General features: G+C 38.7%; 1 protein-coding gene across 1 annotated transcript; it reads left to right on the forward strand.

Annotated features, from left to right (window-relative positions):
* Positions 1 to 267: 267 nt before the first annotated feature.
* LOC115573312 (macrophage mannose receptor 1) lies at positions 268 to 19,054 on the forward strand. Its single transcript, XM_030404042.1, has 31 exons — positions 268 to 370; positions 1,229 to 1,585; positions 1,930 to 2,100; positions 2,384 to 2,539; positions 3,669 to 3,779; positions 4,889 to 5,026; positions 5,138 to 5,314; positions 6,034 to 6,188; positions 6,443 to 6,556; positions 6,756 to 6,871; positions 7,014 to 7,162; positions 7,253 to 7,452; positions 7,881 to 7,996; positions 9,104 to 9,176; positions 9,281 to 9,434; positions 10,199 to 10,237; positions 10,584 to 10,747; positions 10,848 to 10,909; positions 11,991 to 12,091; positions 12,204 to 12,346; positions 13,048 to 13,153; positions 13,731 to 13,858; positions 14,030 to 14,074; positions 14,189 to 14,291; positions 15,195 to 15,427; positions 17,110 to 17,275; positions 17,370 to 17,534; positions 17,615 to 17,731; positions 17,842 to 17,997; positions 18,287 to 18,316; positions 18,548 to 19,054. Exons 1-31 carry the CDS (start codon positions 268 to 270, stop codon positions 18,793 to 18,795), a joined length of 4,296 nt encoding a protein of 1,431 aa, XP_030259902.1. The 3' UTR covers positions 18,796 to 19,054.
* The last annotated feature ends 1,117 nt before the right edge of the window (positions 19,055 to 20,171 follow it).

Here is a 20,171-nt window from a genome sequence, read left to right on the forward strand (position 1 = left end):
TGCCATTTTTGGAGAGTGTCATCCATGTGAGCGAGAAAGTGTGTGTGTTTGTGTGTGTGAGTGCTTTTGTGTTTGTTGCCTTTACTTCCCTCCCAACCCCACCTCTTTTACCAGTAGCAAAATGTTGAAATGTGCCAATCTGAAACATGACACTTTCTCAATGAAAAGGAAAAAAAAAAAAAAAAAAGACAGACAGTGTCAGAGGTATTAAGATTCCTTCCTTTTCATGTTCATGCTCATAAGTCCTCTGCTTGCAATGCATGGACAATGTCTGCTGCTCTGAGACTTATCAGAAGAATGCTGAGCCCGAGGATAACGCTAGCGGCCTTCGTGCTCTTCATCCCAACATCTCAGTGTTTAACATCAAATGGTACAGTATGCACTCAGGCTCTTTTATGTGACATTATGTGGCATTTCAGGTATATTTGTGTGATGTAAGGCTCAGCAATTCCCTTTTGTTGTTTCTTTGTGGTATTGGAAATCGTTAATGAGCTTAATGGTTTTACTACAGGATGAGAGTCAAAACTACTGTTTGAGGTGACGTCATTTTGTAAATTATGATTATGATTATAAGTTGGTGTTTCGATTTCACAAACCTTATGACGGATGATTCGAGTTTGGGCTAAACAAAGAACTGAAACAACTATAGCGACATATCCCTGTATTTTAAGGATGCTCTTAGTGCAACCTTTGATGAAATCGTATTGAATTTTATTTGTAATTATTGTTTTCATATTTTGTCTTACCCACTCCTTTGCACCTTTGATTCAGATTAATTCTGCATTTAATTTAATTTTTGTTTATTTGCATTATTTTTTTGCCTTAAACACACAGTTTGTGTGCAGGATCTTTCCTGTGTGGGTGAATTTGAATCCGGTGTGTGAATTGACCTTCCTTGGTTTATCTTCCTTGTTCGTGTATGCACACTTTGTTTTTCAGTCCACTCTCATTATCTTTGTTACCTGCAGTTGTATCTATATATTACTGTGTTTGCTATGGTTGAGGTTGCTGTATTCATTTAGTTAAGGAAACTATACCAAGCATGATTAAAAAAAGAAGAAGGATGCTCTGTCTGTTAGGTTAAACAGGAAACAGAAAAAGTTCATGCTGCCAATTTCGAACAATGTTGTTTTAAATGCTGCACTTCAGAAAAACCTGTGCATGTGCAGAAATATAATTTTATACAACATATTTTCAACAGATTTATTTCTTGTACATCCCTCTGCAGATTCCCCATTCTCACTCACAAACAAGGCCACTGGTTTTTGTTTGGTGAAAAGATCCACCCGCTGTGTTGACGTGCGCTGGACGACTGGCGATCGACTTTTAGTTCCCACAACCAAAAAGTGCCTGGGAGTGCAGGGGAAAACTGTGAACAGTGAAGTAACCCAGTATGACTGTGACGACAAGAGTGAACTCCAGAAGTGGGAATGCAGGAACGAAACACTGCTAGCCCTCAAAACCACACAGCTCTATATTGAAATAAAACCAGACCAAACAATTGCTCTCTCCAGAACCGTCGGGCCGAATAACCAACTCACGATCACAGGGACGTCCAGCGGCGCTTGCTCGAGAACATACAGAGGTACAGTATGCTAAATCTCTGAAGTGAACAGACACCGGGGACCTTGGGTGTTGTTTGACTACTGTTGGCGCTTCTGCTGACGGTCAGGTTGTGATGCACTGCTTATAATTTTTTACTGAGAATGATCAAGCACTTGATCACAAAACCTATTGATTCTTAGTGTCAGGTGAAGTGATAATGATGCATCAATGTTCTCCTTGAGGAAAGATATAAAAACACAAATGATTTTGGTCTGCCCTTGAAACTGTCTGAACTAAAAAGGCATCCTTGCAGAATGATTCATTTGCAACAATTACGTTTAAGAAGACCTATTGTAATTAAGCTCTTTTTTTTTTCTCTTTCAGAACTTTACACCCTTGGAGGAAATGCGTTTGGCAAGATCTGCATGTTTCCCTTCCTCTACAAAGACCGGTGGTATGGAGATTGTACCCAGTCTGATTCCTCAACAAGGCGTTTTTGGTGTGCGGTTGAAACAAAATTTGAACATGAACAGTGGGGATACTGCCCGTCAAATTGTGAGTACAGCATTTGCATTTTCAGGCGGATTAATTTGGTTTCATGACATAGACACTTATATTGATAATATAGCGTTTCATAATGTTTCCTTCTGTGTTTGATACATTTTCTTATATGGACACCAGATTATACTACAAGCTGTTGTCCTAATACAGACAGACCAGTGATTTAGTCAACAATAGAAAACATGCAGTGTGAGAGGGAAATGTAAGCTGCACTGCTACATCAAAATGTATGAATGACTGAAGGATTTATTTTCCATGTTTCTGAATTGATGCACAGCCAATGAGCACTGGTCAAAAAACCTTGTAACTGGAGCGTATTACCAGCTCAACACACAGTCGGTCCTGACGTGGGATCAGGCTGCAGCCAGCTGCAAACAGCAGGGAGCCTCCCTGCTCAGTGTCAGCGATCCCAACGAGCAGGCTTATCTCTCAGGTAAGGTGCCACCTGGTGGATGTTGGCTGGTACTAAAAAATGATTATGTAACGCATAGCTTAAAATGTAAAACGTATCTATCACTGTGGTTTGAGCAAACTTTTACTTAAGAAATTAGTTAATTCAACAGATCCTTACATAATCATCTTATTGTTATACTTATTGTACATGATTGTATACGTTCATAATTGCGCTTAAAATTGCTCTGTAATGCTTCCATTCCCTGGAGGAAGAAATAGGTATAAAATGCAATCTACATCTAAGTATGTTTTATCAATTACAGGAAAAAAATAATCTTCACCAAAGTTGAGAAAACTAAGATATTGATGGTCTGACTTATTCTCAGTGCAGTTTTCCATGTTTCAAACGTTTTTTATATATCAAACAATGCTTGTGGTTTCTAGAAAACTCCTTATTTGCATTTGAAACAACTGAAATAACATTATTCAGCTGGATAACAGAGGGTAGTAAACAGGAAATCATCAATAAAATGATGACCAGTGACGTTTTATGCGCACCCCAGTCAACTCAATGATTGATCGGTTACAATATGAGCATTTTCAAGAGTGGGTGCTTCCTTTAAACTGTAAGGTCAAAGTTATTTCAGAACAAAGAGCTCCAGAACCTTAAGATCAACTGACTCACTGTGACACTTGAGAGATTGTGCAATCCACTTTTTTCCAGGAGTAAAATGAATCCTCTGCTACGCTTTGGGCTACGAATCTGAAGCCCTCACCGGGGCCTAATGCGTCCCGCCAATCATCCACAATTAATTTAGTGTAATTTTATCACATGCTATTAGATAAACTGATACAAACATTTGTGGATTTTGATAAATTCAACTACAAAAGACATCCATGATACACATGCAATTTGTGTTTTGATGAATTGTTTGTTTCACTGATTTCTGTCTTTTTGTAGTATTTTGTTATGAAGCAATGAAAAAGAGGAACAATGTGAAAAAAGAGGAACAATTTCTTTACTCAGTTCTTTTTGTTTTTTGTTCACTCTCCACACACACACACAAACACACACACACACACACACACACACACACACACACACACACACACACACACACAAACACACACACACACACACACACACACACACACACACACACACACAGCACTATTGGAAACAGGGAAACACAAACTGTGGATCGGGTTGATGCTGGACCCAGAGCATGGCTGGCAGTGGTCTGATGCAAAGCCCTTCCGGTATCTGAGATGGACTTCAGGTAAGTCCAGCAGCTTTTTACGTAACTTCACTGTGTAACTAGTCTTCAAGGGTGGTAATAGATGTAAAAAAAATAAGGCCTGTTCTTTACTAAGAAATCCACTAACATGGCTGTCTGATACTCTGGGATGGCTGCTAATGCAACAAAAGCTAAAATGACACATTTTAATCCTCAAAGCAGCAACAATCCACAGAAAGACAGACAAGGACAGCAACAAGCTGTTGAACATACTCTGTTGTTAAATAATGATATAATTGTGATATTTTATTGATATTTGAAATTAGTTATGTTCCTTTCCATTCCATTATTTCCTCCCCGATACCTAAACTTTGCATATCAGCCGTTTCTGAGTACAGATCCAGTAACACTTGCTACTAGTTGTATACAGGTGGACGGGCTGCTTGGAAGAACAAGGCCCTGTATCTAATAAATAAATTAAGTAAATCAGATCAGTGCAAAGACTTGAGTGCCGGCCAATAACTGATACAGCACTTGAGGCATATCTCATGCTGGTCTCAGTACCTATTTGAAACTGCAAGTCCTTGTTATTTGCTTGTGATTTTGCACCACTGAAGCATTTGATAGTTATAACTGACGCTCTCTCTTGCACAAACACTTTGTGTGTGGATCCCCACTAATAAAGAAGGAGTCACAAGTAGGGTTGGGAGATGTATTGATATTATATATTTGTCTTGCTATGAGTGACTATACATTATCTTAGATTGGGGATATTATTATATAATGATATGGCATAAGGGTTTTTTAATTTTCTGGTTTTAAAGGCCGCATTATAGTGTATGATGTCGTTGAATTCATTAAAGTTCCCAGACCAGATTATTTATGAAAATAATCACTGTGGTACTGTTTTCCAAAAGCACCAACCATCCCTTCAATACTGTAGCAATATCAATATCAAGGTATCTGGTTAAAAAAATAATTGTGATATTTGATTTTATAGCCCAGTTCTAGTTTTAATAAAATGCTTTTGAGGAGATTTCAATTCATGGAGACTTTTTGCGTCTCACTATATATCTTAAAAGCATCGCAGCACCATTTTAAGGCTATATTTTCTAGCACTAATCTCACCTTAAATCATCATCTTGTTTTAGGACACCCACTTCCTAATCCGGGACACAACTGTGCATTTCTTGACTCTGCTGGGCAGCACACGTGGCAAAGTTCATCTTGCGCCAAGAAACTGGGCTACATCTGCTACAAAGACGGCGCTCCGCCTACTCACCCGCAAAGTACAGGAAAAATACTATCAATACATACTCTACTAATGTATTGTTTCTTAATGTGACACATTCACTGTGCGATATCAGTTGTTCAATCCCCTTTATCTTTGTTGTCCTCAGTTGAGCAAGGTTTCTGTTCATCCCCTTGGATTCCCTACAATGGCCACTGCTTCCAACTTCAACGTACTCTCCAAACCTGGTCTAATGCTCAGAAAGAGTGCCGCAAAGAGGGAGGGGACCTGGTCAGCGTCCGCAATGTGGAGGACCACAGCTTTGTCATCTCTCAACTCGGATATGGCAAGTTTGTTTTCAGTGTGGGAATCCAAAGATCTCAAATTATCTATAAAGTTAGATTTAGATATTTTTTGTTTTATTCAATCAACAGTGCATTTTATTTATTTAAGATATTTTGATATTTTTTCATATTCCAATTCCAGTGTTTGACTATAAATAATAGGTTAATTGCTTTTTAAAAGGTTGTAGTTGCATTTTTATGTCAATCATAGTGTCAGTGGCCCGCAGTGGTCTTGACCGTACAACAGTATTGTATGTTGTCCAACCAAAAATTTGTAATCTTGACAGTTTTTGACACATATGTCAGACTCAAAATAATCATTATTATGACTTCAAGTCTGAGAGAGGTGGTAAGATATTTTAGGAGCAATTAACCTTTAAAATATGAGTCTGCTTACTGACTTGGTAATTATCATCAAAGCACCCAAGATATGAATACATTTAAAAATTAGATATTAATTAGTTTACTTATGTTTTCTGAATACTTGCAGAAGACAGTAAATATGAAGGAAAGGCAGTACAATATGCTTCCTCTTAAGGATTAGCCAGTCCACTACTAAGACAATGTTTCTCCATAATGGCTGTTGTGTTATTAACACAATACTTGCTGACAAATTTATTGACATACAACTGTCCACGATACCAATGTTTAGATGGAACCGAAAACTATGTTATGTTAACTGTGTGACATGAGGCATACTCTTTACTGTCCATGGCTGCAGCGTCCACTGATGAACTCTGGATTGGACTGAATGACATTAGGACAGAGGGACTGTTTGACTGGAGTGACCACTCGCCTGTCACCTTCACCAGCTGGGAGTTTGGGAAACCATCCGTCTCCACTGGTGCAGAAGACTGTGTTATAATCGCGGGAGAGGTGAGAGACAACGTGTGGATATGATAGCGCACATACAGTTAACCTTTCTTATGACCAGTGGTTAGACAAGCTCTGAAAATCATGAAAATTATAAATATAAATGGTCCAACAACAAATCAGCCGTCCTTTCGTGTTCTATTATTAGTTAGTTATTATTAGTTTTCATTACATACAAAAAAAGGTGGTGTCAAATTGTCATGCTGTGCATTCAATCTACAACTATGCAAGTGTTTACCATTGTTTCTTTCTTGCAGAAAGGGAACTGGGGGGATCGCTCATGTGATGAGCAACATGGCTTTATCTGTATGAAGCAGAGCTCCACTGACAGCACCGGAGATGAAGTACAGATGGATCTCGGCTGCAAAATTGTGAGTGAAGTTTACCTGTAATCTATGATGAACGTATGTTGCCTTCAAAGCACTGTAGATTTAACAGAAGCAGATAAAATCTTAGTGTCATAAATAATTGTTGTAGAATTGCTGATAAATGTCTTTTATGAACAAAAAGCATATGTGACACTTTAAAGTCATAACTCCTCATTTGTAATATGTGCTGTGTTTCCTGCAGGGCTGGAAAAAGCATGGCTCCTACTGCTACTTCGTAGGGACAGAAACAAAGACGTTCGATGAAGCCAAAGATGACTGTGAGGCTTCAGGCTCTTACTTAGCTGATGTTTCAAATGGGTAAGAACATTTCATGTTTTTATTTTTTTTTAGTTATAATTATTATTGTTTATGTTAACACTTCAGGAGCTGTGCGTGGATGTATTTGACAGTATAGTTTAATGAGACAAAACATCTTTGAACTATGTTTTAATATTTCCAGGGTGGACAATGCATTCCTTGTCAGCTTGGTTGGGTTGCGACCAGAGAAATACTTCTGGCTGGGCCTCTCAAACCAGAAAAATATTGATGAATTTATGTGGACCAAGGGAAACTCAGTGAGGTTTACTCACTGGAACACTGGGATGCCAGGTATGGAGAAGTGCCAATTCAGCCTTTCAATTAGGGGGCATAAACAGCAACTCCACAATGTGACTATTTTTTTCCCCTCAACAACTCAAGGTTATTCACAGGGCTGTGTTGCCATGACAACTGGGGTTTTGGCTGGACTCTGGGATCTGCTGCCCTGCACCAACAGGTCGAAATACATCTGCAAACACCTGGCAGAAGGGGCGCTTCCGACCGTACCTGTACCTACTCAGTCTCCTCCTAAGTGTGCGGAAGGCTGGAATCGAGTGGGAACAAGAAACTACTGCGCTAAGGTACAACCAGAGTTCAGCATAACACAATTAAACATACATACAAGGGGTTGGTAAGACCTCCCTATAAAATGAAGCAAAATAATTATTGGACTTGTTGCCAGACACATGACTCAAAATAAATTATATTAATACTGGATGTGAAAATAAGTAACTATTTTCTAACGAGTTTCCCAAAACAACTTAAAAAATGATGACATGTCAAAGTTGTGTTAACAAATTGTGTCTGCTGCCCCCATCAAGCCAAATCTAGTTACTGTAGGTAGTGGGGCACAAATATCTTTTCTTTAAGGAAATATATCACTTATTCTCTCAATGATGGACTGCATGTACAGCAGCAGAGTAGATGTTTTGAAAAAAATGTTATTTACCTTTTCATCCATTTTGCTCAGATTCATATATTTCAAATAATTTCTTGTGTTGTGTTCAAGTTCTTTACAGGGCCTCGATCATCTGAAAAGACCTGGTTTGAGGCCAGGGATTACTGCAGGGCCATCGGAGGAGACCTGCTCAGCATCCACAGTGCTGCGGAGCTGCTTGTGGCCCGGTAAGATTCTGTTAATTACAATTTTTACAAACTTGCAGCACCAGACGGTCCTGTACAAATACATAGTTCATGCAGCATTCAAGAAGACACCATCATATATATAGTGTTAGATCCAACTGTGTGTATGAGGATTGTGAAACACAAATTGTTTTACAGCAAAGCCAGTATATATCAATATGTTCATACAAATGACAGCAGTGTTTCCCAAACTTGTCACACAGTGTACCACACTGAGCCACCATTATGACAGACTTCATAAAAAAGTTGCAGAGGCTTCCTCTATTCAGCTTACTGTTTTACACCGTTTGCTGCTAACATTAGCAGTATTTAGCTCTTTTCACTGTCTTCAGCTTTAATTACAACAGGAGTGTCACTATTTTAATTTTACGTGGATATCAAATATGTATCAAAATGGGCCTTCAGATGCTTCAGAGATCCTTTATCAATTTCTTTGAGCAGAGAGTTTACTCAGGACAGGTTTGAGAAATGAACATTTTTAACACAAATCCGTTTTATATCTTTTGTTGTTTACTGTTGAATCACTGAAGGGAGGTATTTTTTTCTGAACTCTGGAATCCTTATTTTTGGTTGATAATATTTGAACTTGCCTGCATGAAACCCTGATCTGCAAAGTGTGAAACAGTTCTTGTAACTCCCCCCCCTTCTCTTCAAGAAGAATATGAAATGTAGAGGACAGTTGTGAGGGCATAGAAGTCGTCAATCAATAGAACAGCTGTCAAAGCTGCATGAAAAGTTTTTTGTCAAGTTAGTCAAATTAAACTGTGTATTTGGAGAATCGTGACAACCGTTTTTTAATGGGGCTGCATTTTTCTTTCAAATTGTTTCCATTTGGGCCCTATCGTTGTGTTTTTGAAACTTCCATTTTACCACCGCTTATATCTTGCCATTACAAATCTAGTGTAGATGGTGACCATGTGTACAGTTAGTGTTTTAGATGCTTTTGGCTGTAGCTAAAAACAAAGGATGAGTTGTGCACAGCAGAGCAACGGGACAAAGCAGCATCAAATAAATGCAAAAGCTTTTTGTTTCAGCTTTCTAAGTTCACTTTTGACAGATGACCATATCATATTATTTTGTGTTCAGTAGGCACGGGAGAGCCTGGATTGGTCTTCGAGCTCCTGACACCAGCACTGGTTATACATGGAGCGATGGATCCCCAGTAAGTTAACTGTGTTCTACTTTTTACAACTAATTTGACAATCAAAAATCATCCAATCTTGTTTTGTTTTATACTGTATTTTCTTTCTTTTTTTCTGTTTATAGCTAAACTTCCAGCACTGGCAGGAGGGAGAGCCAAACAATCATAATAATGACGAATCCTGTGCTGAATTCAGAATTTATAACTGGGACGAGTCTGGGTCTTGGAACGATGTTAACTGTGAGAGTTACAATGACTGGCTGTGTCAGATCCGTGCAGGTACAGTAAAAAATTGCAAACTGTCTCTCCTGATGAAAAATTACATATACTCATCCAAGAAAAAACTGACTGGAGTGCGCATGGCTTTTTCATGCACAGTTCCGGCTTCATTAGTTGAGCAGTTGCCTTTCCCCACTATGCAAAGCTTCCCCTCAAGCCATGTCTCTATCACAAACTCACTGAAAACAACAGAGGTTAAGAGTTGGTGCAATTGAATAATTACAAGATACCAGCATTATTTATTTGGTATTTGGCTGTAAAGCAGATCAGATATTTAACTAAAGCCAAGATGGGAGAAACAAAGGGAGAAATGGTAGACAGGAAATGTAAGTAACAAATTAAAAACCAACTTTTTATCTAGCTATGTTTCATCTTTACACAAGACAGGTTAAGTTATAAAATACTGACTCATGCGACAAAGAGGAGTCTTCAATATCTTTTGATATTATTAAGTAATATTTATGATTTTGCTATTTTATGATTACCATAAAGTCAAACAAATATTGCTTAGCTCCAAAACAGTTACAACTATGAAGTACAGCACGATACTTTCATGGTTTTAACTGTATATTTCAAGTCATTTGCTCGATACTCTCTCTACTCTCTCTAGTAACTCTCTTGAGTGGTCAAAACCACCAGAATGCTGACTATGTTACTATGTTACATGATTCTGATTTACAGCGTCCCACAATATGGCATTTGACTCAAATTACATTACAGTGTTTTCTGTCGATAACAAACTGACACTCTTTGTGGCCTTACAGGAGTGACTCCAAGACCACCTCCAAACAATACTGCTGTGGGTAAGTTGATTTGTGTGACCACACACACAGGGTGACTACAACAAAAATGCTATCAATTGGGAAACTAGTAAAAGCTGTTAAAAGAACTAGCCCGAATTGTGTATTAGCTAGATTGACTGATCAATTTTGGCACGATCTAAACCTGAATTGACCAAATCTAAGTGAAATATTACCATAGAAATCCATTAAAAGGGTCATTACAGCTTTTAAAATTTGTAAAGTTGAATCCTAAATCTCAGGCAATAACACAGAGTGACAGTGGGGGGATGAATGGAGATTTCTGGGTCTGAATATGTTGTCACCTGTTAAAATGACTTCTGTCGCGATGTTTCTGAAACCTCTGCAGAAACCGAGACCACCTCAGATGGTTGGCTTGTGTGGGGAGGGAATCACTATTTTATCGTCAGAAACTCAATGTACATGGACGATGCTCGTCAATTCTGTCAGCAGAGACACGGTGACTTGGTGTCTATCAGCACTAAAGAGGAAAATGTCTTCCTATGGAAACAGGTTGGTATATTAATTTGGCAGGTACTGAAAAATGGTAATAACAAAGTAATTACTAAAGACTAAGGTTTGTATTTGTTTGTATTTGTATGTGTGTTTGCAGATTTCGAGGAGCTATGGATCCTATTATATAGGTTTGTCAGTGGATCTTGACGGGTCATTTTGGTGAGTATCAATGAATGCAATTGATGATAAATGGTTCATAATAACTTTGTTAAATGACACCATCATGTACACACAAGCAAAATAGCCTTAACGAACGTCTCTGAGTCTAAAGGCCACCCAGTGCAGGAGGTACCACTCATTGGCTCAGGGACTGAGTGATTTGTGCTACTGGGTGATCAACAGAGTGACAATCTGTCACTAATGCCCCCAGATATATCCTACCAATGTATCTGGGGGCATTAGTGACAGATTGTCACCCATCCTACCTACTGGGTGATCAACTGAGTGACAATCTGTCACTAATGCACCCAGATATATCCTACCAATGTATCCGGGGGCATTAGTGACAGATTGTCGCCCAGTAGGTAGGATGGGGCGGCTGTAGCTCAGTGGGTAGAGCTGAGGACTAGTGACCAAAAGGTTGCTGGTTCGAATCCCTGGCTCCCCGGGGCAGGACTGAGCTACATGCCGAGGTATCCTTGAGCAAGATACTGAACCCCAAAATTGCTCCTGATGTGCAGTTGGTACCTTCGTGGCAGCCACTGCCATCAGTAAGGACCCTGCGATGAGCTGGCAACTCCAGGGAGTGCCCTGACCTTTGCCCCCTCCCCCCCCCCCCCCCCGCTTGAAAATGGTGGTATAAAGCGGTAACATCACCTGCGGAAGAAAACGAACAAAACATTGGTAGGATGAGCTCAGTAGAGGATTGCAACAGTGACAGATACTGGATTTTGTTAAATTATTTAGCAGATAATTTGATTTACTGATTTACTCACTGCTGTTGGAATGTTAGTTTTTTTTAACAAAAAGCTTATTATGTTATATTATTATGCTTCTACGATAATCAACCTGCTGGCTTTAATTGACAATTCACACATTGTTTACCCAACTACACTCATAAACCTATTTGTGCCATTTCCATGATCCAATTTTGCTTCAAATGCAGTTCTTAAATTTGTCAACTCTTAACTTTAGATGACCTTCATTTATTTCAATGGGATGAATGACAAGGTCTAATACCAGTTGGGTATTTGTTACATGATTACACATTATAATTCAACTTAACTCTGTGTGCTTTAAGGTGGTTGGATGGTACTCCAGTGGGGATACAAAGATGGGACGAAAATCAACCCAGTACTGATAACTTCAACTCAAAATGTGTTATGATGAATTATTATATGGGTGAGTAATCTAAACCAATTAAACAAAGTGTTAACCCTAGATGAGATTTTCTGGATGAGATCATTATGCTGCTGGTGAGAGGTTTCTCATTGTACGTCTGCTGTTCAATCAGGTTTCTGGCAGACTTGTAACTGTGGCCAAGAGCACCAGTTCATTTGCAAACGAAGAAACTCAGCTCCTGTCAACTCCACTCTTGCCCCCAAAGTTTCAACTAAAGGTGGCTGCCCTCTCAAGTGGGACAAATTTGACTCAAAGGTAAGAAATCCCAATTAAACTTCAAACCTGAAAGAGCACAAGTTTAGAGTTCTAGTGCAAAACATCTACCTCTGCTGAAATGTCAGATTGTGAGCTTTAAAAATTACAATATGCCACTCCACCTATCCTGTTTTACACATTAAATCTAATGTATACAGGTTTTGCTACTATTGGTGTATTACAGAATAAAAGGAAGGCACAATTTAATTTCGAAGAAGAAAATGCAGAAATGACATTAAGGAAAAAAAATAATGATGGATCAAAACTTCAGAATTTCCCATGAAAACCTACTGATATGTAGGACCAGTTACTGAAGGTATAACTAATTATAATAATACCTTAATAATACATCTAATGTATAATCAAGGTAAATATAAATGAAAAACAAAAACACAATTGAATCTGCCAAATATAAAACTCCATACCAAACCAAACCAAAAAAAAAAATGGTATTTATCAATAGCATGTATACAACATTTACATAATTCCTCACACGATGTCATTTCTGTCTCGTAAAAATAGATATGGGAAGCGATGATGTTAGGGCTACAAGAGGGATGAAGTTTATAAATGCTGAGTTTGGTAAAGAAATAGGCACACATATGTTTTTAAGACCAGATCAAGTGGCAACAAAGCTTAATTAAAGAAAGCCAGTGTTTGTTTGAACAGTGAAAACTCACAACTGTATTTATTTTCCCCAGTGTTACAGTATCGTTACTAACCGAGCGATGACCTGGGAAGACGCAAGGAGACAGTGCATTAGCATAGGAGGCAATTTAGTCTCGATTCCCACAAGGCGTGTACAAGGTTTGTTGGACTGTTTGATTATATATATGGTGTTAAATATATTTTATACATATATGTATATTTCAGAATGATCAGAATTGTGTGTACATAGTAAATAAAGGCTGTGAATGTTTGTTTCTGACCCTGAAAAACAGATGTTGTTGTTAAGATGTTGTGTGTTTGGGTCTTTTGATGTGGGGCTGTATGAGGCTCTTGTCCCTAGTCAGTGTGTTACCTGCAGTCAATGACTGTCAGCTGTCAATAGGGTGGAGAAGCAGTTTGCAGCGCTGGCAGGAAGCAGAGCATTGTACTGCTGTAAATTCATATCAGCAGCAAGAACTATTTTAGCCACCTAAAATAATCTGTTTTAGTGTAAGCAATGTTTTGGTCATTTTTTAGACTTTACGTTGCTGTTAAACAGCCTTTTGCCTTTGCACTGCATTGTGGAATATGGACGTTGGACAGTTGGAGAACTGAGGGTCATCTACAGCAGATGATACACTGACTAGGGATAAGTACCTTATACAACCCCACATCAAAAGACCCAAACCATTCCTTTATATTGAATATTTGGAAATATGATTTTGGAAATTTACAGCGTTTCTGATCATCAAAATGGCTAAACTGGGAGCTAAAGACCTGTGGATTGGTCTAAATGGTTTAAAACAAGATGGATTTTACTGGACTGATGGAAACGCAAGGCGATACACCAACTGGGGCTATTCTGTAAGTGCACAACTGTAATGTGGAGAAAATTAAACAGAAATCCTGTTTTTTGATGACCTGCAGGGGATTACTGCAGTGATGTGGAAGTTTACTCCACTGAGCTTTTGGCTTGGTGTTGAGCTGCTGAAAAATACAATTAACATCATTTCAAAATCTCATTCTGCTCTTCAGAAATATCGACGTCGTCCGGGGGCCTTTTATCAAAGATGGAATGAGGTAACATTTCCAGCATTGTTTTTAAGCTGATTTTAAACTAGTAATTGTTTTAAGCTTTGATGTCATACTGGAAGTATTTTAAAAACTCTTACCATTTCCAATGTCCTTCAACAGGATGACTGTGTCATGATGACCAGCAGTCCCACCATTGGTGCTGGTAAATGGTTATCCAAATCCTGCAATGACACCTATGGATACATCTGTAACCGAAATCTTGGTAAGTTCTTCCTTTTGCTCTTTTAGAAATTGTCCAAGGCTTAAAAAAAATGGCGTTCAGTGTTTTGTGTGAGTGAACAAGGAAATGTATATCTTAGAGCCTAGAAACTCCAAACCGACATGTGTATCAGCCAAAAACCTGCATATAAACACACAGCAAACTACAACAGACGCCCAACTAGCATGTACATTTTGCGGCTGAGTGAAAGGAAATGCTTCTCCATACCACTAGGTTGTGGTAGTCCAGAAAAGAAAAAACAGAAGACTTGTGACAGTGGATAAAAAAAAGAAAAAAAACGTTGTCATCATAAAACAGCATTTTCTGACACTGCAGTTCTCACTTATAAAGCCCCCTCTTATTGAGGATATGTCGGATGAGAGTTGCATTTGTTACTAGTGAAGAGGTAAATTCACTTGATTAGAAGAAACACTGCTAGATAGGTAAAATCATGACTATAGTGACATGCTCAAAGGCATTCCCTTTTGTTTTTCTGTTTATCTTCTTGTGCGCTGTTTCGCTCAGTTGAACGTTAGAATGATTTTGGTTCACCGAAAGGCTCCGTCAACGATTCACACTCAATCAGCAAAGATTCTGTGGACAAGGGCTGACTAGTGCCAGTAGTACAAGACACACCGCAACGACAAGGGGCCACAGGCATTTACCAATATCCCTCACATTGGTGTGTGTCAGGGTCCTAACATTAAAGCCCCAAATTACAGTTGGTGTCCATCATCATTCTTTCCAAACATCAGTGTTACTTGTGTTAGCAGTAATATGAAGACATGATTTGCATAAACAAATAAATTCATGATAATTTTTTTTAAATAGGCAAAATTTTAAAAGATTAACCTGCAGTTCCTGTGAGAGTAATGTCTGTTATAATGAAATCTCTCCCCTCAACAGACCCAAATACCCAGTCTCCACCAGATACAGTCATTCCTGACATCTATGTTGCTGTGGGAAATGACAGCATCAAGGCTGTAACAAAGAATCTGACATGGGAGGACGCCAGGAAGGAGTGTGAAAATGACAAAGCGAACCTGGCGAGTCTGAGAAATGAGTGGACACAGGCCTATGTGGAGCTGCTGGCTATGAATCTCAAAGCTCCTGTTTGGATTGGACTGAACAAAGAGAAGGTAACGTACAGGGCTGAAAATTACTGTACTGCATCACAAATCTCCTAAGGGCTTGTTCCAGGAAAATGTCAGACACAATACAATTATACTTTCTATGACACATTTCATAGGCGTCTCAGGTAGCTGTCCACCTATTCTTATATGACACCCAATGCAATTAATCTATTTAGCAAAATATCTTATTTTTAAAAAGAAATGCATTTAAAATATACTAGTGCAGTGCCCGTAAGAAAAGTGTATTCCTATAGAAAAGTGGGAGGTTAAGAAGCTTTTTCATGGATGGCCAAATGAGGCTGTGTTTGAAGGTGGGGCGTCAGGAATATTTAGGTTTGTTGTGAAATCTGATATTCCAGGGTATAATTGACCGTTTTTGACTATTTTTGATTTTGCCATTATATTTCACCTTAAAAATGATTTACTTGTTGTCATTATTTTCAGCACAACCTCACATGTGTGACTATACAGTTATTTTTTTATTTTGACATACTGTATTAACACAATGGACCTATAATCACAAAAAAAAGAGCAGAAAAAGTTTGATTTTTTTACTGTGAAAACCACAAATATGTTTAACAAACCATTTTTACCTGTAATGCAAATATAAATTGTTGTTTGCTAAATTTGTGCATTCATTTTAAACATTTACGAAGTTATATGTAACTATTTACATTTAAATGCAGGCAATGCTCAGGTCTGCCTGAGCTCCTTGCAGCTGAATAAAGAGCTGCACTGCCTGCTCCACATTCAGCATCTTCTCATTGTTCTGACTCATTAAACAAAAAACCGACTCCACTACACACTAAACACACTACACCAAACACTACATAACACACTAACTACACACTCCAAACACGCTAAATGTCACAAATCTCTCAACTCTCAATATCGCTGTCTCTACACTGACCATCGTTCAGCCTGTCAATCATCCACCTAGGTCCCTCCCACAACTTCCTGTTCCTCAACAACCAAACTTGCTGCTTGGACACTTTCGTGACAAAAGCCCGTTTTTAGCGTTTCTTCTGCACCAGACACAAAGCAAACGTGACGGCAATGTTCGCGAAAAAGCTTGGCAGACATCATTTACCCTAGGTCCGGTTTTGGACATGCTGATGCGTCCGGTCCGTCGCCTCGGGGTGTGGGCCGTGTAGCTAGCGGCTAGCGGCTAGCTACACACGAACATCCACAGATTCTGATTCCACTTTGTTGTCCGCGCGTCTCCGGATCTCCTCAGACCCGAACAGACTCGGTCCGGACTCGTTTAATCTCATTAATCCACAACAATCAGTTTAGATGCACAGAACAGAACGGGACTGAACCGCCGGCAAAATCCCGGTCCAGCTTGTGCCGCTGCAGGTATCAATCCGCTTGTTTCTTCAGGTATGTCGTGGGCTTGAGCTCTGCAGTGATTGGCTCTGGTGCGCACGTGGCCACGGTGTGCAGTGATTGGCTCTGGTGCGCACGTGACTGTGGTGGACAATGCTCGGTGGAATTTGTAAAGCATTTATGAAATAATTTAGTCACGGTATCATTGCAGTCCAAGCAGCAGCCATGTTGAAAGTCTCAGGTCAGTGTGATCCTGATCCGCAGAGATATTTGACTAACAGAAACACACACACACACAGACAGACAGAGATTCCGTGCTTTTATAGAGAGATAATTGTTTCATCCATTCTTGCTTTCAGACTGGCGGTTATTTTAGGTATGTTGATGGCTGGCACATGACCTTTGCCAGCTGGGCTGAAGGTGAACCAAGCAGAGGCAAACCTTGTGTGTACATGGATACTGATGGAAAATGGTGGACTGCTTTTTGCAATCAGACCCTGAACAGTGTTTGCATGCAGACCACAGGTAGGATTGCTGCTTAAGTCAAACAGTATTATATGTCACTGTGAGACATTTCGTAATTATTTTATCTCCTTATCGCTGTTTCTGTCACACACAGATGTGCCACCAACGGAGTCAACCAGCTTCCCAGGAGTTTGCCCTGAAGAGACGAAAGAGGAGTATCGCCCGAGTTATAGCTGGACGCCATTTAAGGGTCATTGCTATTTGTTTGTCACAGATGAAATTGAATGGGCAGATGCAGCTAGTAGCTGTGCAAGGCATGGTAAGTTCAGAGCAAATTGGATACATAGAATAATATGTTTTATTCATTCTTAAAACAGGATTCTTTTCTTTGTTGTGAAGGTGGAATGCTGGCCAGTATTGAAGATCCTGATGAGCAAAAATTCATTGAAAACCGTGTGGAAATATTTCAAGATAGCATAAGCGATTTCTGGATCGGCCTCTATAAAACTCATAAAGGTACTTTCTTTTCATATGCATCCTAACATCACAAAGAGAGCTACATAACAATATTAAGAAGTTATTTTGCAGTGAAAAAAGTATTCCACAGACTTTCTGTTCTGCCACAGGGACATGGCAGTGGTTGGATAAAACAGTCCTGGACTACACCAACTGGGCTCTAGATGAGCCTGAGAATGACTATGGAGAGATCAGCACCGCAGATGGAACTTGGAAGTCAGGTCGCAGATGGCATGACAGAGGATACATCTGTAAAACAGCCAAAGGTAAGGTGATCATATCCATTGCCAACAAACAACATCCTCCTCACCTTTTTAAACTCAAGTGTCAGGTCATCCTCTGCATCTTAGCTATTTTACAGGTTATTTTTTTGCATACACTGCTTAAAAGAATAACTAGAAATTAATGGGTAGATTTGGGAGTGACAGGGTGAGAACCTTCACTCCAGGGATGCTCTGACCTGGTTGCAGGGATGGAGGAGAAGTTGGAGCTACCCATTTATATTCTTTAAAAGAAAATAGTTATCTAAGCAGTTTCCCTTTCTTTTCCCAACAGTGATTGTGACTGGCTCAGAATCAAAAGCTGGTAAGTTAAACCTCCGTATATACTAAGGTTGTGTATTACTTGAATTATTTAGGAATAATATATAATGCAGCATTTACAACTTTATTAAACTTTTAAAATAGAATTATTATTAAAATTATTATTATAATTATTATCATTAATATAATTATTATCGTAAAAAGAAACTACACTGCAATCACTTACATTCAATTGTTTTGAGTGACCCACATTTTCTTTCTCAATTTTCTGCAGGGCCTCATTCAGATCAGGATTCTCGCAATCGTGCCCACACAACTTTGATAGTTGTGCTGATCATTACTGCCGTTGCCGGCCTGATGGCAGCCACATTCTTCTTCTACAAGAAGTCTGCTCAGCCCCTGCCCACATTTGACAATCCACTCTACTTTGACAGTGAACGATCCCAGCCCGACGTGGTGGATACCAATAAACTGATTGAGAATGCAGAGGTAGAAAACCCTGAGCCAATTATAACTCTGTGATTGATAAAGCAGCAGAATCTAGTGGGACATATACTGTGCTGTATCCCAGACCGATGTATTACACTTTGATGCTTCATTAATGTTATTGCTTTGTTCTTTTTTCGTTTTTTTTTTTTTTACTATGTAGGATATATATTCAATTATTTAACAATATGTCGCTAAGTACGAGTTTCAATGAAGTTGGCGGTGTCTGACGTCATGGAACAGAACAATTCAGGCTCTAGGATGTCTCAATAGGAATGATTTATATTGATTTTTTTCTTTTTTTTTTATCTATGATTCAATGTATATAATTGTTACATGTTGTGCTAATGCTCACGTGATGCTGTTAATTGCTTGTACTCTTGTAAAGTGTATGTAATCCCTATGTTTGTCACTGTTTACAAGTCAACATTAAACTTGGCACTAAACAATACATGTTTATTGAATGAGTTCTATCTTATGAAACAAAATCAAGGTATTCATTTACTGTTTCAAGCTGTTGTAGTTGAGAAATTATATTGTTGGTACTTTACAAGGCAAGGAAATCACATAATTGAGAATACAACTTCTTATTCATGTACACCATGAGATGAGCCTGTTATAAAACGCATAGCGAGCATATATATTTTATATCACAGTCACTGAGTGAGTTTAAGTTCTTTAAAGTAAATAAGCTTTTAGTAAATTCAATTAACTGTTAAACCATTAACCTCTAGCTGTTTGTGCAATAAAAGCAGAGCGAAAACTTAAAGAAAACATGACCATTAATAATAAAAGCAATCTAATCAAAAATGAAAGATGTTACTCATGTTCATTACCATCATCTACAGAAGGCTTGAGGGGCAAGGGAGACTTATTGTTTTCTGGGTGCTCCAAGTTCTAAAAAAATGTTTTTCATGTTTGTATGATTGAGTGAAACAATTTTTTTTGTCATGTGTCGAGCCGAGTGAAAAAGAAATTGTCACACTTAATACAGATTATACACAGTATTCCACCTGTGACAGTGATGGTGCCAAGTATGACATGTTACATAACCTCCTAACACATATTATATATTGGGGGGGTTAACAGGAAATCAAATAAGTCAAGGGGAGTGCAGACCTCAAGCAGTGACAGGAAGTGCTGACACAAACCAATTTGCAACAATAAAAGCATGAAACTCATGCCACAAAAAAAAACAAAAAAACAAAACCCACAGCAAGCAACAATATAAAATACTTCAAAACATCACTTTTGCATTTTGAGTGCAGATGGGTTAAGAGAGCAGATAAAAATCACTATGTTACATGCATGAAGAAAAAAAAATTAGAAGAAAATGGAGCACCAGTAAAACTAAATTCTCACTTACGAATCCAAAACCATTTAAAGGGATATTCCGGTGTAAATTTAATCCA

The sequence above is a fragment of the Sparus aurata genome, chromosome 21, assembly GCF_900880675.1.
Source record: "Sparus aurata chromosome 21, fSpaAur1.1, whole genome shotgun sequence".
Taxonomy (NCBI): domain Eukaryota; kingdom Metazoa; phylum Chordata; class Actinopteri; order Spariformes; family Sparidae; genus Sparus; species Sparus aurata.

Bases quoted from the DNA above. Each gene is read 5' to 3' on its own strand.
- LOC115573312 (XM_030404042.1), top strand. From the start codon at position 268: ATGTCTGCTGCTCTGAGACTTATCAGAAGAATGCTGAGCCCGAGGATA. The intron at 2,101-2,383 runs GTGAGTACAGCA...ATTGATGCACAG, and splicing joins GGGATACTGCCCGTCAAATT to CCAATGAGCACTGGTCAAAA. The intron at 17,998-18,286 runs GTAAGGTGATCA...TTTTCCCAACAG, and splicing joins CATCTGTAAAACAGCCAAAG to TGATTGTGACTGGCTCAGAA.